At 38.4% G+C, this 18,315-nt stretch overlaps 1 protein-coding gene across 1 annotated transcript in view; it reads right to left on the reverse strand.

The window, feature by feature from the left end:
- Positions 1–4: 4 nt before the first annotated feature.
- Positions 5–18,315, reverse strand: part of LOC140954063 (DNA repair and recombination protein RAD54-like) — a 33,519-nt gene continuing 15,208 nt past the window's right edge. Inside the window, exons 17-27 of the mRNA XM_073403466.1 lie at positions 17,235–17,274; positions 15,087–15,119; positions 14,363–14,527; positions 6,832–6,942; positions 5,621–5,679; positions 4,933–4,997; positions 3,993–4,071; positions 3,239–3,394; positions 2,956–2,979; positions 1,185–1,348; positions 5–574 (exon numbers count right to left, since the gene is read on the reverse strand). Of these exons, the coding sequence (XP_073259567.1) occupies positions 376–574; positions 1,185–1,348; positions 2,956–2,979; positions 3,239–3,394; positions 3,993–4,071; positions 4,933–4,997; positions 5,621–5,679; positions 6,832–6,942; positions 14,363–14,527; positions 15,087–15,119; positions 17,235–17,274 (1,095 nt within the window). The 3' untranslated portion in view covers positions 5–375. The remainder of the gene's footprint in view (positions 575–1,184; positions 1,349–2,955; positions 2,980–3,238; positions 3,395–3,992; positions 4,072–4,932; positions 4,998–5,620; positions 5,680–6,831; positions 6,943–14,362; positions 14,528–15,086; positions 15,120–17,234; positions 17,275–18,315) is intronic.

Genomic DNA, 18,315 nt, shown 5'->3' on the forward strand with positions numbered 1-18,315 from the left:
ATAATAATATTTTTGAAATTCACCTGTTGACATGTGCAGTATTGGGAAATATGTTTAAAAGACTGTTTTTATTATATTTCTATCTATTAAGCAACCTCACGAGCACATAACCTTTCCAAACATCTCCAGTAATCCTGACCCTGCCTGTTTTAACACAGTGCTTAGCTATTGAAGAAGAGGACAGCTCCCTATTCAATTAAACCTTTGGCTTTAAAATGTGTAGCTAAGACTACAGGGCACTTCAGCCAAATACCCGTAGTCAATAATAAGCTTGTGAGCTAAGCCTTTAAAAATTAATTGCGGTAACAAAATTAAAGTGTCTCTATACCATTATAGAGTATTAGCCTGCGTGTAGAGCATTCTCTTGGTGACCAGTCACAGGCCTAATTGTTTCTCATGGGATTTGTGGTGAAAAACAAATGTCACTCCGCTCGACCATGCTCCCTTTAACAGTATGTCTTCCAGTCCTTTTGGGTCTGAAGAGTGGTGCCATTGAGAAAGGTCTGCACTACAATCACTCCCATCCGGTGGAGGCTTTACCTGACTGTTGTTCACGCATCGACGGCATCTGAATCTACGGAAAACAAAGAAGAGCCATGCAGCAGCCGGTTAAAGTTTTCAAGTCACTGGAGAGGTTAAGCATCACGTTTACGTCAAACGGCAAACGCGAATTTGAACCACGTGATCAAGTTTCCCCTTTACTTATCCTTTACTGTTCATTATTTCAACACATAAATTAGGTAGCTTCACGCAATTTATTATCCATAACAATTGTTTTGAGTTGTTTTTATTTGCTCATTTTCTATTTCGAGAAATTCTCAACTTGAATGTGACGTTTGCCGTATACGTGAATCTTAAACTCTCTACTTTTGAAATAAAATGACCCGGAGCGCCATGTATCTGTCTTAGCTTAAGAATTGCTTCTACGGGTAGATAAAGCAAAATAGGGGTAGGGATTTAGGGTTTGGAGACAAGGAATGTAGATGATTGTATCAGTCTACAGCCATTCAGTAGCCGGTATGAAAACCGTTGCTGATAACAGTTGATCTTGGATTGTCAATTGTTTTTTGATATTGCACACATTGCATTTGCCACTGGTGGTCCTGGAAAACCTCAGCCGATACATTTTGCAAGATAGTCGATGACAAAACCATCTTCAAAACATAAAAGGCACATGTACTTACTTGTCATGAGTGTCGCTGATTGTGTCCTCATTCAAACGAAAGAGGTCTTTTAACTCTCCAACTGAGAAATGCCTTTCAACATCCTCCTCTTCGTCCACCACACAACTGCTCAGTGCTTTTTTGTGAGCCTGCCGTTGGAAGATCTTCTCCTCTATAGTACCTGTCTATAAAGAAAAAAAAATGTCGAGAACATGAATGGCTGCCTCTTCTCTAGTTGCTCGAGATCGCTTATTTTAGGGCATATTTTAGTTAATAATTAAGGAGAGCGAGGGCAAAAGTGAGAGCTGGGAAGGGAAAAAAGAAGAAGCGTTCCCCTGTGTCTGTTTTTCTTCCCGTTACTCCCCAAATTCGCTCCACGCTCGTTCCCATCATCCCCTACTGGCACCACTTGCTTGTTCTCCAGCCGCCTTTTTAAAGTCCGTGCTCCCTTTCCCAGCCTTGGGACAGTTTGTGGAGGAGGCAGAGAAAAGTGTGTCCATTCACTTTACCATTGCATTCATCCAAACTGAAAGAGGGGCTACCAACTTAATCCTGTCCGTTTACGGGACTCTAGCACGGGATAGGAAGCGTTCACCCGTAAAAAATCTTCCAGAGTAGTTGTGTACATTTGTACGCAACAGCAATGAACAGATTCACGTGTTACCTTCTCCCCAGTTCAAATATAAGAAATTTCGCACATTCTCTTTCATGGTATAGAGAGCAGTTTGCGTCGAACGTATTGACTTGATCCCTCGTACCACATACAAATCTTTCTTTTCTTTTCTCTTTGCGTTTGCAAACATGCAATTTTGTTTCACTCGATTCTGGTGTAAAAATGGCGCCATGAATATTGCCTGCAATCCTCTCCCCAGAACCTTTGTTGACCCTTGTCCAGCGGAAGGAAAGGATCACAGGCTCTGGGAACGAGGTTGGCATATCTACGACGTGATGCAGACCCGTCGCTGACACGTGCATTACTTGTCTTTTACCGCTCGGCGCTCTTTAATTATTAACCAACAACGATAGGAATATTTAGAATCATGCTGACCTTCACTTTCACGTTCACGAAACCACGTTTTCACTTACTTGTCCCATTGTTTTAGCCGTTTTAAAAATGACCAAACATGGCCATTTCAACACCAGAAAACAAAACCTATTGTTTTCGAATTTGATTCCCTTTTCTTGATATGTTACTTGTCTCTTAGCGCTTTTTAATTATCATGTGTACTCAAAAACTAGTAATTTCACATCAGGTTGATCCATGAGAATTTTACACAGTTTTTGTCAGTTCATTTCGTAATTTTAGAAATTGCTACCTTGAATCTGATGTTGATTGAGTGCTATTTGCCGTAAAAACAATGATTCGAAGTCTCTCTAACAAGGAAATCGGGCTTTACGCAAAGCGAGACAACTACTTTGCTGAGAAATCTGACGGGTAGAGAAAGTCAACACAAAACGTAGTTGTAGTTAATTTGTTTAAAACAAATAATATAAGAAAAATGATACAGCAGTAGTGAATGAAGTTTTACAGAGACGCTTTGTTTGAAGGCCTGGATCGGGTTGCACAAAACATCTTAAGATTAAGGGAACTCGTAACTATTAGTTCTAAAAAATAGGTTATTGTTCCAGAACAAAAAGTTAAGAGCCCTCTTATCTTAAGAAGGTTTTATGCAACTGTCCCTGGCAAGTAGACTACATGTCAAATTCAACAACTCAACGTACGTAATTCAAACTGGGTTTTAGTTTTATTCTCTACTACTTTTTACTTTATACGTTAAAAATGCAAACTTACCGACAGTAGTCTGTAAATGAAGACCTGAAAAGACGATAAAATTAAGATTAACTAAACCTTTCGAGTAAACGTACATAAAACACGAACTTAATTACTTTAAAGAACTACTGATCAAACATATTTAATGTAAGTTAATGAGTGCACTTAATCACTATGCAAACGTCTGAACCGGTATCCGATTATTTATCACAGATAAATTAATCTATTATTAGAAACTTTTACTTTTTTTCCCAGTATGTCAGTTAACTTTTAACTCAATTTTTGATGTCAAATGTCCAATCACCTTCTTTTTCTGTCCGTCTCTCCACACACGGGCCATTGCTTGATCGTCATTGGCTGGATTCCAATCAGGATCAAACATCACAAGTCGGTTCGCACCAATCAGATTCAAGCCACATCCACCAGCTTTACTACTCAACATGAATACAAAGTCGCTTCCCTACAGCATGACAAAAACGGCGATCCAAGTGAGCAAGTATTTAGATACCTTCCCACGATTTCCAACGCCATCTTGGCCAGTATGAAAACGATAAATAACACGAAAAAACAGACCACACCACGGTTATTTCAACTTCTGACTGGGACCAGTTAGCGAAAATCCGTCAATAGGGCTAAAAGGAAAACGCCTTTAACCGTTTAAGCCCCAATTTCCACATACAAATTCTCCAAACTGATATTCATACATTTCCTTTACGGATAAGTTGAGAAAATTTAATAAAAAGAACAAAGAATTTTCTCTTTGGTGATCATTTGACTAATTCTCGCAACCATTTCTCTTAATAATGTATGGATATTGTTAGGAGAAAATTGATGTTGGTCACCATTGGCACTTAAAGGGTTCTATGAGTAAAGATGCCAAGTTTGAACGTAAGATCTTTGCTCGCTTTCAACGCATCACCTTTAAATTCGGTAAGTTTTAATTTCCTTTTGTGAATGCGCTCTTTCCAGCAGGTGTCAATGAATATTCGCTACCTGGTCTTGATCAAAACTGAAAAAAAAAAAGAAAACCGTGGAAGTGTCTATTGTGTTCGACTCACATGTGGGTCGTTGAATCTGTCTACAATCTTCTGCCGTTTTTTGATCGACATCGTTCCATCAAGACGAACATACTGGTACCTATGCAAAGAAAAAAAAATCATATTGTTTGAAAATTAATATGTAATTATTCCTTAGAATATTTATTTTTATTCGTACTTTGTACACTTTTTGTTCTTTTAATAGACATATATAACAAACAAACAAACAACGAAAAAAGCAAAAACGACCGTGATTTGGCCTTGTTTCGTATGCTTTGTGACATTTGTTTTCAGTACTTTTATTATTTTTTTTTCAGTTTTTCAGTATTCGGCAATTTGATTTTGAACACTCTTAAGAATAAAAAGAAATAAAATGGTTGAGCGCTGGTGAGAAGTACGAAAGGATTGTTCAACTATTTAAGAGATTGACCGAAAGACTGCAGTTATCTGAAAAATAGAAAAAGGATATTAATTGCGGGCGACAAGAGGAGAACGCAATCCTAATTCCCAGGTTGTTATCACGCATGCGTCGCATGTACGTAGCCAGTACTCGTCTGGACTTACACAAAGAATGAATAGAAAGCTTAGAACGCAGTTTAATCATGCGCCTTACTACTGTAGACTTATGAAGAAGTTTCAATCCATGTCCGTCTTCGCCATCCGTTGCAACAGACGATAGGAAATCGTTTCGATGCCTAAATAAAATCTAAAATAACAAAACTAAACCATTATTTTTGGAATTCAATTTATGCGAAGACGCGTCTTAGCTTTCCAAAACTTAGCTTTCCAGCAAACAGCAAGACACAGCCTCTTTCAGCATCCAGTCAGCGACACTCGTTAATGTCTTTTCTTTTCTTGTATCTTTATGAGTTATTATTTTTTTAAATCCTTAGCAAAGTCTTGAGAAAAGAAAAACGAATGCATAGAATTTAAAAGAAACTGAATTTACCACTGCACTTACCTTCTAAGCCTACACAGTTTCTCAAACAGATCGAGAGTTTGAGTGTAATTTGATACAAGAACAACCTGCAGAAAGGAAAATACAACTACCTTTATGACATCCGTCAACATCCGCCTTGCGCGGGACATTTTGCTTTTCCGGCGAAACCCAAAGAGAAAACTTATAGACGTTTGACTGAAACAAGCCTCCGTTATATCACGGACTTACAGACCCAGGTTTTGGTCCCGACATTAGAGTTTTACTGTTTTAGCTCGTGTTATAATTGGCATTGAGTGCCACTCAATCCAGCTTAGTTCCATGGCCTGTGTCCCTGGTCCCTGGTTAAACTTTGCTTCTTCTGAGGAGTATCTATCTTCTTGAGACCAGCTTTGCAATCTCAACCCGCAAACAACTTAGTTCAGTTTAGTATGCAGTACAAAACGAGGCACGGATGGATAAACTTGAAGATTGAAACGAATTGCAATTGCCGTTATTGAAAACTTGTCAGCCTAAAAGGTTTTCAAAGTTCATGTTTGTTTGTAACGTTTAATATGCTTCTATGAGGGGACATATTTGTTTGACAAGAGGTTTGATTTTTTTCACTAACAAGTGATCTTTTTTAAGTTCCATAGCGAATAAAGACGCTTAACTGGTTTTGTAAACAAGATGAACTACCCAGCAGTATCAACCTATAGCTCATATAACGTACCTTGTCTGTAGTAGTTGACTTCGTCATTGCTAAGATATAATCCAGCACTTGCATCTTTCCTAAAAAGACATACCATCAATTATTGAGCCGGAATAAATTGCTCTCGTGGGATGATCGACCCTTATAAGACGAAGCTGTTGTAGTGGGGACCATTGAAGGTCCCTAAGTCACCTGAGCCGAAATTAATTACAGTTTTCGGTCAAAATTCTATACAACCACTCAGAAGAAAGCATACAATCGTAATTATTACTGTAATATCATAAATGACAAATTACTCCTTTATTTTGGCGCGAAATTTCAGCGTTAATCATAACTATAACAAAAATTCTCAAATCTGATTGGCTATTACCTGCACTGATTTCAGTCTTAATAAGACAGTTTAATAGGACAGTACGCGTCATGTTTAAGTAATTGGACAATACGCGCCATCACGCGCGCGCTTCAATGGCTTTTTTTCACTGCTAGCAAGAAAAAATCTTGGAATTTCTTGTGTTTTGATTTAAAAAAGAGCCTTATATATCACAAACTTTGTTAAAGGCATGATTAATTGGTAATGTCGTCCAATCCGGTCTGTAATCATACACGTGATTGTACAAATCGGACTCCCACTTCGCGGTCGTCTGATTTTGTTTGTTAATCACTCGTATGATTACAGACCGAATTGGACTCAGTCCTGTTACCGTTACTAAACTAATAGTTTAAATGTGAAAGAACAAAGTTGCCATGGCAACGTTCCGTCCGACTCGAAGTAATCGTCTGAAATTCAGGCCACATGTCAGGGAATTAAAAGGCGTTTTAAAAAAACCCAAACACACGAAAGACCACATCAAAAAAGATTCTACCAGGCATTTTGTTCAAAAATTCAGAAACTTGTGAACGTAATCCAAAATTTAAGGTCTAAACTTTACAGCGCCTTGTGTTCTCGATCGATGCGATATTGAGACACGTTTTAAAAACATCAAAGATTGTAAGCGTAAACTTGTCACCCATGATATTGGTACGTCTAACAGCGTGCCCGTGAAATTAAGGAATAATTTCACTTGCGTTTTAAATTACTAGGATTTGGAAAAACGCGCGTGAAATTATTCCCCAATTTGACTCGTCACCATTCACTATCACACGTACTTAGTTTACTTAGACATTTCGGGAATTTTTCTCATTGATTGTGCAAGCTTAGCAATGGCTTGGACGTGAAATGAAGACTGACTTACCAGAGAGGTCGGGCTGAAGCTGTTTGAGACTAAAGTTCTGCGGGAACAGCTCCAAAGCTCCCTCAAATCCTTCTTCTACTGTTCGAGCCTTGTCATATATTAACTCAGGATCTGCCACAGGTGAAGAATGAACCTTAATGCGGGTTATAACAACTTATGAAGCTAAGCAGTATTGTAATGGTTAATGAGGCCCATCTGCCCTAAACTTGGGACTTGGGCTGTTGGACTTGCTGCATAAATCTTTCAGCCTTTCAATTCTTATTGTAGCGAATAATGATAAAAAAAAAACAAACAAACAAAAAAACAAACAAACACACAGGCAAACAAATAAACAAAAACTTAGTTTTGAAAAACCCGTGAAACAAATACACTGCAGTACTGCACAAACGTTCTGCCAAAGAAGTTTCATTTGAATGGTAACCTTGGTAGGATTCTGCTCACAGATTTAAGTGAGAGTAAGTGAGAAATCGTCTGCCATAACTTAAGCCGCGTTTTTATATGTCGGGAAAAGCCTTGACGATCTGGGATTTTACTGTTTCCCGACTTCCCAGATTTTGCCGACTAATGACAACTCGAAATCGTAAATATCCTCGATCGCCTGGGATGGACGGGGACAAATCTGGAGAATCGGAAGCGTTTCTATTTTCCCGACGCGTCCCAGATTTCTGCGATGGTCGGCGATCATTCCCGACAAATGAAAACTCAAATTTGTATCGTCGGGGACGTCGGCGATGGATTTCGCTCATTACCAATCCCCCAAATTGTTGGGCTCCAGTCCCCCTATCACGCAAGTTTCCATTTTTGGCGCACTTTCCATTTCCTGCCAAATACATCGGGAGAGTCAGAGACAGAATTGTGGCGATTATCCGATATATCTGCATGGGACGGTCGGCAAAAAGTAAAAGCTCCGATCGTCTGGGATTCTCCCGACATATGAAAACCAGGCTTTAGTCTCGCACTGCACTGAAAGGGTTTACCCACGTTGGATAAGCGTAATGGCTTTCTTGCCATTTTCTCGTAATTTTTGGTATTATTATTATTATTATTATTATTATTATTATTATTAATTTTATTAATATCATCATCATCATCATTATTATTATTCTAATAACAGAGGATTTAGGCAAACAATTGAGAATAAAAATCAGCGATAGCAATGAATGTTGTTTCGATGACTCCATGTCATCATTTTTAAATTCGTGTTCTTAATTCCGTGAGTTCATTAAATAGGGAGTTGCGAGCGAAAATTTAGTTGCACGTGATTAAAAGAGAAAAAAATACAATATAAAGTGTAAAAGGTGCTAATTATCAGGTCTCAGGTTGACTGCCGAATTTAATTCATGCAGACGTCGCATCTCAAATGCAGTTAACTCTTCAAATAAATTCGGCACATGCGAAATTCGACCAGTAAATACTCTACGATATGACATACGGCATTGTTTATGTTCCTTTTGCTTTCAATTTACTACATTACGTTAATGGCTGTATGCACCACAGGTAAGAAGTAAACAGTTGATAAAGAAAAAGGCAAAAAAAAAAAAAAAAGAAAAAGAAACGACTAAGAAAAAACTTGCTGGTGGGGAGATTCGAACTTGCACCTCCAGAACTGGGAAGACAATGCTTCTGTCCACTAGACTACCTCCGCAATCTAAGGTGTTTAAAAGAGGTATCTATTCCCTCTCAATGATGATTGGCAGTTTTGAAGAATGACTTTTTCAATTTTATTTAAAGAATAAATCTTTGATTGATCTTAGTCAGACGTAAAGCTCACAAAAAAAGCCATTGATACTCTTTCAGGCTTGGCCCATGTAAAGCCGTTTGAGTAATTTATAAACTATTGATCGGCTTTCGACTGAACCGTACGATTCTCTCTCTCCCCGGAAAGAAGAAAAACAATATGGCCGCCAAATACATACTTTTGTTCTTTTAAAAGTTCTCCTTTATTAACAAACTTTGAACTTTTATTTCAGCAAACAAACAATTCAGTTGAAAAGGCATTCTGCAAAACTCTCAAAAGTAAGTAAGTAAGTCTCCTTTCCGATTTAAACTTGCAATATCGGGTCAATTTACGCAATTTCTAAACTTCTGGCTCAGTTTTCGTTTGCTTCTGCTTTCAAAATGGAGGTATAAGACAAAAAGACAAAAAAATTTTAAGATTTGTAATGAAAAACAACAAAACCTTGCCAATTTATGACGACAAATGTACTTTAAACACGAATTAAAATATTTAAAACGCTTTGGTCACGTGACTGATGAAGTCATTCCCTATTTGGTTCGTTAAACAAATTATCAGGTAAAACCGCTGATTACTTTCCTACAAATCTTCACTGCCGTGTGCTGAAAATTCGACGCTTTTCAGCCCTCGGCCTAGTCTCCCGACTTTTTCGCTCATGTTCATTGCCCCCTTGCCGGAAGTCAACTGGTTATTTTTAAATGCCCCACACTACCAGAACCTCAAATATGCTCTTTGTTTTTAACTCGGTAATAAAAACTTGACAGCAACAAAAAAGCTAATTTGGCAATAATCACGTGACTGATGATGTCATTCCCCTAGGTGTGACATGGGAATATAATTTATAGCACATGTTATCTTGTTGTGGTCTGACAATCTTCCAGGTATACAATTCTCAGAGTTACAAAGCTTTTTACTACTATTTTACAATAACAAAATAAGAGTAGCAGGAAAATGTTACTAATTTCAATAATGTTTTGGAAAACACGGTTTTTTTTATAATGATTAAGGTCATTATTATCAGGCTGCGACATAAATTAAGCGTCATATTTTCTTTTTACTTATTAAAGGGGGAGCCGGTCATTGGAATTGAGCTAAAGATCTATTTGAATCAATGGAAACCGTAAATTAAACACAAAAGTCATTGACGCCAGACCAACAAATTCGTCAATCGCTTAATTTCGCAAGCTTTTTGCGGCTGCGTTGTCCTCCTTCAGGACAATCAACCAGCTCCGGCAGTATTTGCTGAAAAGGTAAGTTACAAACGAAAAAGATGTTTTAGTGGCGCCGCGGTAAAATTTTTGAACTCCCGCGTAAAAAACAATGGCAAACCAAGAAAGCTTGCGGAACTTGGTGTATGTACAGTCCAACTCACGAATTCTCTCTTTCTAAGTAAGAGACGCTTAGATTCGCCATAAATAATAAGAAACTAGCTGCTTGAAAGCTGCTATTTAACAATTATTATACGACTGCGCGTTGGATATGAGTTGGCTGTAATCATCTCATATCCAACAATCGCGAGTGGAATGATTGTTTTATAAAAAACGCCCACAAAATGTGGAGAATTCTTCCCGACTTTATTTGTAAAAACAACCGATTTTCAGCTTGTTTTTAATTTTGAGCAGACGCCTACAGTTACCATATTTGGAAAGCATGGTTTAATGGTTCACATACTATGATGGCTAAGCCAATCAGAGCTCTAGAACTGCATTATCCAATAATTCAGTCTTAAATAATTATATATTTATTTTTATAGATAAGTCAAATTATAAATAGACATTTCAAGGTCTCGGGTTCTAAGTAAAAAATTGAGCCAAATTCTTTTTTTTAGTTTCACCATTCCACTTTATCGTTGTTTAGCTGAAGCTTTTACTGCCATACAGCCTGTAAGGTGGTTCAAACTTTTGGTTTTGGTCACACGAACATTGCATATATCGCTCCTCACGCGGGCTAAGAAACTGCCGTAAATAGTTTTTCCAGTTGCACCATACCTCAAATATAGCTATTTCGAGAAAGGTTGTCGGAAAAATGTGCACGCGACAATCCCGAGAGGTAATATGGGATATGTTCAATACACTTTTCCTGACACTGTAGCTGTCGAACCTACTTTTGTTGCTTTCCTTTAGCACTCACAGACATATGTCCATGGCCTCTCCTGCCATTCTATCAAATTTCTTTAAAGAACAGTGAACTCAAAACCACCCACAAAAGTTAAACCTTTCGGGGTTGTGGCGTGCACTTTATCCGACCACCTTTCTCGAAATAACTGTATATTCTCAAGCGTTTCAAGTAAAAAAGGAAATTTAGTTTGCGTTATGTCGTATTTGCTCGAATAACAGACTACAACAAAAGTGTGCGTGTCCTGAAGAAAATTAAGGTCAATTTGTTTAGGGCTGATTGAAAAAGGAAGTTCAAGTCAATAAAACTTAGAGCAAGCTTAACTTAAAATAGCTACATTTTCTCCAAAATTTCCATAATAAGAATTTAAAAAGGCATGAAATGTCACCACCTGCGTCGTCATAATTATTGCAGAGTGATTGATATTGACGGGAGCTAAGAAATGAAAAAGATGAGCATGGTAGTTATTCGATATCAACAGCTTTTTATTGAAATGTTTTACCAAAAGGAGGCGTGCGGATTATTAAAAACGAATGAAAAACGGCAATTTATTGTCAGAGGAACCTTCAACGAAGATGCCCATTTGCTAGGGGCGGGCTGAGAGATGAAAAAGATGAGCATGGTAATTATTTGATATCAACAGCTTTTTGTTTAAATGTTTTACCAGAACGAAGAGTGCAGATCATTAAAAACAGATGCAATAAATTGAGTGACTGATATTTATCGCCAGAGCAAGCCCAACGGATATTTTGCAAGAACTTTTTTTCTTCTTTGGAGAGTCATCAAGTAGAGTATTTTTGTGAAAGGTAAGTTAATATTTACCCCCAAAACTCAGCAAAGACAAAACAGTGTTTAACGTAAAAAGAAAAACCCGGCCAACAACAATAACAGCAAAAAATCAACTGGACGCTTTAAATATTCAGTTCTCAATCTCTCTCATAAAAATTTCTTCACGTTGAATGAGGGCTTAGTTTCTCAAACAGTTGCATGTCTAACTAGTCAACAATCATTGATCTACTTTCCACTGTTAAATTTTCTGGTCAGCAGAAGCATTTTTCCTAATTTTATCCGAGTTGATAGACAAAAGCAGCGAAGATCAATTTTAATTCCACGCGAAAAACGTGTGGTGGGATTTACTTTTTTAAATAAGTTACTTCAAAAAATTATTTTACTCTCGATCACTGATGTGCCTTGGCGTCCACAACCTGAGTAAACGGTGGTCTTTCCCACGAAAATACTACAACCGACGAGGAAAACTGAACTTTCGGCCAGGTGATCAGTTACCCCGGCCCGAGCGGAAAAAGCGCCTACTGTAAGATTTTTTCCGCAATTTAGATATAGACTTTTGTTTCAGTATACATTCATCCAACAGACCCGATCATGGTTTTTTCAACTTTTAACTGGGGTCAGTTGGCGAAAATCCGTCAACACGACTAAGAAGAACGCCTTAAAATTAGTGAAGTGCCAAGTAACATGATGTGTTGAAACCTAACGAAGACATGGCTCCGCAAAACGCTGAATTTTACAAATGTTTCTATGGTTAGGGGGCACTAACTTGCCCCCCACCATACAAACGTCTGCACTGAACATTTCGCGATTTCGTGGAGCAATAATTATCGTCGCTCGCTTTTATCAAATCACTTTTAAACTTGGTCAGTTTCCTAACTTTATGGCGCTCTTTCTAGCAGTGTCAATGGATATTCGGTACCTGGTCTTTATCAAAAATTTGAAAAAAAAAAAAAAAACAAGGAAGGAGGGTTTTTCTTCTACTATATCCTCAAGCAGCGACTTTAAATTTCTTCTACAGGTCAGAGCAAGAGTACCTTTCACTTCTGCATCTGTGTCGTCATCTGAAGTATCAAATGTTAAGGTGAACGGTACCTTCATTCTTGATCTTTATACAATTTTCTTGATTCCAAGTAACTGAACTTATTTCGAATTCTTTCTAAAGGTTGAACAGCAGTGGAAAGAAAACAGGAACGGAATCTACGATGATTATTTCTTCACCGGAGTGCAACACCTGGTTTGCTGTTTTCCTTATCGAGTCAGTTGCTATAGTATTAGTAAACCTCCTATCAATCACTCTGTTCATGAAAACAAGAAACCTTCGCACTCGTGCCATGTTCTTGGTTATAAACTTAACCATAGCTGATATGTTGGTTGGAGGATTTTCCTCTATTCCTCTATTTAAATTATTAGGTTTAGGATGCGACATTGTGAATATAAGTTTGACAAAGGAAGGGCGCAACATCATTTCCTTTTTCTTTTATTGGTTTCGTCTCAGCTCTCTAACAAGCATTGTAGCGATTTCCTTAGATCAACTGCATGCGACACTCCGTCCATTAGGACATCGAGTCATAAAAAAATGGGTCTATGGTGTAATAATTGCTGGTGTCTGGGTTTTAACTGCGATTATATCAACTGCCATTGTGATAGTTAGGCTCCTTGGGGAAGAAAGGTGGCATAGTTTTTACTTGTGGCAATCATACAACTGTTTGTGTCTATTTTTTATCTGTGTTTCTTACGCTTCCATTGTTGTTAAGTGTCTTTGTGGGGCGCATCCTCAGCACCATGGTGCAGCCAGTACACAAAGAAAGCTGACTGTCACATTATTCATAATGACTATTGTATCTTTACTGATGTGGCTGCCATGTGTTATAGTCACTTTTGCTTATTCTAAAACTGCTAGAATGGAATCTTACCAAACAAAATTGCGAGTGCAGTATTCGTTACTGGCATTTTTCCACATAAACTCGCTCGCTAATCCTATTGTTTATACAATGAGAATGCCAAAGTTCAGAAAAGCTCTCCTAATATTATTTAATTGTCGACAAAAACAAAACGTTGCTGTAATTCTCCTTCGTGCCCGTTAATTAGCCTTCAGTAATGATTTGAGCCCTACTGTTGAAAATAGTACTTAACTGTACAATATTGTAAAGACCGTGATTGCTCTCCAATTGATTCCAATTCAGTTAAGTTTTTTGCATATTTTAAACTTTCTGACTTCACTACTTATGTGACCACCAATAGCTATGTAACAGTATGTAAGAATAAAGCGCCAATGTCGGTCACACCTTTGTTATTCTACACTGATTGCTACATCCACCTACAGTGTAACAAGGCTTGTTAAGACGGCGATTTACATGTATTGCTGGTGCATTAGAATAAAATAATTTAGAAACCTCAATAAAGTTACTTTTTAAAAGAGATTTCTCTGCTTTGGTTGCCTATCGCGTTGTATCTAACTTAAACTAAGACGAAAACTTTTGGAGAATTTCGTCTGTCAAGTTTGCCAAATCTGCTCTTAGTTGGTTGAATACCTGCCGAGGAAGCCTTTTTGGTCTCCAAAAATATTTCGCAAGCTAGCCAAAACGGGGGCGTAGCTACCTGTACGCACGGTACGCACCTGCGTACCCGAGAAAACCGAGGGTGAAAAGAAAAATAAATCAAATAAAATAAGAAAAGTTAATTAAAATAATAATATTAACAATATTATTATTATTATTATTATTATTATTATTATTATTATTATTATTATTATTATTATTATTATTATTATTGGGTTACAAGGTGGCAAAATAAAAAATAATAAAAGTAAAAATAACAAATGTTTTTAAACCGACGTCTGAGCTCAGTCCAAATGCAACACAAAAAAAGGTTATAGGTAACATTTTTACTTACGATTAGCAAGTTTCTTTAGCTGAGTAATGAAAGCCAGAGATGACGCAGAAATGCCTGAACCTGACTTGGATTTGACAAGTTCCATTCTTAACGCTTTGGACTGAATGAAAAGTTTGTAGAGCTGTGTCTGCAGAGGCGTCAAGCGACAACACACAACCTGTTCCACTGGATTAGAAAAACATCACACATTACTAAGTTTGAGTTTCAGTTGAGGGTTTTGCACGGTAGAAGTTTTAAATGTAAACATGGTGACATTCGAGGCGGCTTCGCACATAAGATGACGACGACGATGTTGCTGCTGCTGCTGCTATGATGATGATGATAATGACGATGATGATGATGATGACGATGATGATGATGATGATGATGATGATGATGATGATGATAATGGTGATACTGATGATGATGTTAATAATGATTTTATTGATACTGATGATGACGATACTGATGATTATAATGACGCTGGTGATGATGATACTGATGGTGATGACCTTAATGATGATACTGATGATTATGATAATAATGGTGATGATACTGATGATGATGATAATGATGATGATGATGATGATGATAAATGTCAAAAACAGATGAAATAAGTTGCACAAAGGGTGGCATCCATTCCTCCCGCAAAAACAAGGAAATTAAAAGTTGTTACACTATGAATTGGGATAAGGGGAAGTGCGGAAATTTGGCATAGAAAAACTTACAAATTTTTTAAACTAACCTTTCACAGGTAAATACTTCGACAGAATTGTAGCTGGGAAGCAAAAATCAAACAAACATAATTAGAAATCCACCGACTTAATAAACTTAAGCCTGGTTCGCACTTGCGACATAATGACAGAACAACATAACAACTTAAGAAGTTTATGTCGCTAACGTGAACATCAACATAACGACATCACCGTAATTAAAAAAAAAACAGAGGGCGACAGAACGACATAAAGAAAAGATCATTTTTTTCCTAATGTCATTATGTTGTTATAATGTCGTTATGTCAACAAGTGCGTTCACACTACAAATATAAGGACATAACCACCTTCTTATGCCGTTATGTTCATTTTTTTATGTTGCAAGTGTGAACCAGACTTTACTAAATTCTACGAATAACCTAATTTGCTGGAGAGTATATCAGCCGGTTTTATTTATAAAGAAGAAGATGCACTCGGTGTTTCAAAGGACTGGTACAGTTGGTCAAAGCGGGTCCCGAGTTCGATTTCCAGGTGTGAGTTAAAGTCCTTGGTTGTTTACCATTTACATATGGGCAAACCGGTCGGTCCACGGTCTGGGCAAAATGTTACGCAAAATTCTGGTAAGTTTCGTCCCGGAATCGCGTTTACCGTTTGCACAAATCAGTTCTATTTACCGAAAAATGACCACGAAAGCCTGAAACTGGTATCAAAGATGGCTTTGAGGAAATGGAACACAAGGAATATTCCGTCCGGAAAAAAAGGACTAGTTACCAATACCTTTTCAGATGTTCTGTTGCTTCCGGAAATTTTCCGCTGGAGCGACCCAAACCGTCGTGCTCCTTTCCGGATTTCCCGGAAACTTAGTGTAAATGGTCAACAACCCTTGTTTCAGATCCTTTTTCTTTCCGTGTAGCTTCAAGAAGCTTAAAATACAGTCAAACCCCGTTAATACCAGTGGTGGATCCAGAGAACAGGCCCTGCCCCCCCTCCCCCCCCTCCCGCACGTCATTTTAAGACCGAACTGAGGCCCACAGGGCCGAAAAAAAAATTTTTTTTGGAGACCGGGAGCCCCCCTTATCAGTGATCAGGGTCTGGATGACCGCCCCCTCCCACCCCTCCCTTATCTGAAGGTCTGGATCCGCCGCTGAATACGGACACTGAAGGGGCCATAAAAAGTGTCCGTAATAACGAGGTGTCCGTATAAACCGGGTGTCCGTAAAGCGGGGCTTGGCTGTGCCCATAAAACAGAGCACTGATAGAGAGAGGGGTATAATGATCTAACTTTAGACCTCAGGTTTGTTAGTCAGAAGATGACTAGTTCAAGCCACAGATGCATAATATAGTCTCAGTACAGAGCCGTTCTTTGAGTCGTCACGCATCATTCTTCCCAGTTTGCGTTGCGTGACGATAGTGAGGATAAAAAGTTACCTAGTCCCTATGCCTCATTATTCCGCGCGGCCAAAGCATTTCGGGTCAAGTGGTCCTAGCGAAGATGTGACACCGTTTCCCGCCCGTTCGCCTCGGATATGTCGAAGTGAATTGACCGAGAGGGACTGGGAAAACGCAGAACAGGGACTAGGCAAGATAAAAAGCACTTTTCTTATTTCCTTCTATCATTGATTAAAATCGCAGTTTGTCTTTGTAAAACTCAGGCTGCTCCTTGAGTTTCGAACCCGGGGGGTCCTCTCTATAGTGGCCTATAAGGTAAGAGTCCGCCCTAAAGGGATACTTTTTTTCAGGCTTCAGGTATAATTATAAAAGGGTACGTATTTCATTAGTCGAACTTAAGTATATGAAAAGGTTGGGAAATCTGCCATTCCACTCTTTAAAAGGTCCAAAAGGGGCTAATAGACGCATTAATTTTATGGATGTGTAACAGACAAGAAAACTTTCTACTTTAGTGATTTGTTCATATTTAAAGACCGAGGACTTAAAGCAATTAAAAGGGATATAGTGTTCGAAACCAGGTAGGTGAAAGGGGTACCATCTGTCAGATGAAGGTATACAAAAGGGGTACCTTTTCTGTCACAAATGTAATATAAAAGGGCGGGGGATGGACCTCAGGGCGGAGCCCGTTCCCGTATAAAAGTCCGATGCGTACCTTCCTCCCCCGGGGATTTCGAACTTGCTAAAACACTCCTGAAACAGTAAATGTAGAAAAAAGGCCCTATGTCACCTACCGGTTCTTCTAATGATGCACTTGTTCACTAAAGATGCCAGCTGTTTCAAGAGAAGTAAATTAAAACTAAATTTAGCCAAGCCTAAAAGCGGAGCCGTAGATGTAGGTTAAACTTTTTGTTTTTTTCAATAACTGATTACATTAGACAGTAAGGCAAAACACGCTACAATTGAATTCAAACTCCTTCGTCCTGAACTCTTCGAGCACTGAAATTTCTGGTTCATGCTACGACAAGCATGTGCGGCCTTTCTTTTTTTTCCTGACAAATCACACACTTCAGGTAGAATATTAATGTGGTGCGTGCCCAACAAGATTGAGAATTTTGTTAATTCAAACTGCTGTGGTGGTTAAACGCGCAAAATAGCAAAACAAGTTGCACGTTTCTGTTACCTATTTCACCGTATCTTTATGGGAGGTTTTCTTGTGTCTCGAATTTCGGAGGTTTTGGGTGTTTTCCATTACCCTAAAATTTTCGGAAATTTCGGAAATAAATGAAACGCTTTGATCCGTGTGGAAATTCTCCGATGAAAAGTGGTCCACCACTCCAGAGGTGGTCACCGGTCGGTCCGTTCGGCGACCGAAACAGTTCCATTTCCAAAAATTCTCGTTTGCAGTCCTGCTTCGCTAATTAGTAAACAAAATTTCGGTCGAAACGCAAATGGATCGCTTTGATTCAGTTGAAAACTTTGTTTCAATCGAACAATGTCGTTCCATTTTTTTGATAATAGAGAACTTTAGACTCGAGGACGACGACGACATTTAATTTCAAGTTTTCTCGCCTATTCTCTAAAACAGACATCCCGGAAAGCTTCATTGTACTTTTTTTCACCACCAAAGTTAGCACGCTTATTTTCGTTGAAGGTGGTTAAGCCCTCTCCCGATCGCTAGATGATAAAATTTCTAACATTTTATAACTTGTTTCCTCCACTACAACATTCTCGCTAAAACTCGTAGACTGACGACCGCTACAAACCACATTTTCCCGCCAACATGACGTTGATTCGCGCGCGTGTTGTACTTAGTATTGAGAAAATTTCGTTCTCGTAGTCGTCCTCGTCTTAGAATCTAAAGCTCTCTAATTC

The sequence above is a fragment of the Porites lutea genome, chromosome 12 (genome assembly GCF_958299795.1).
Source record: "Porites lutea chromosome 12, jaPorLute2.1, whole genome shotgun sequence".
Lineage (NCBI taxonomy): Eukaryota > Metazoa > Cnidaria > Anthozoa > Scleractinia > Poritidae > Porites > Porites lutea.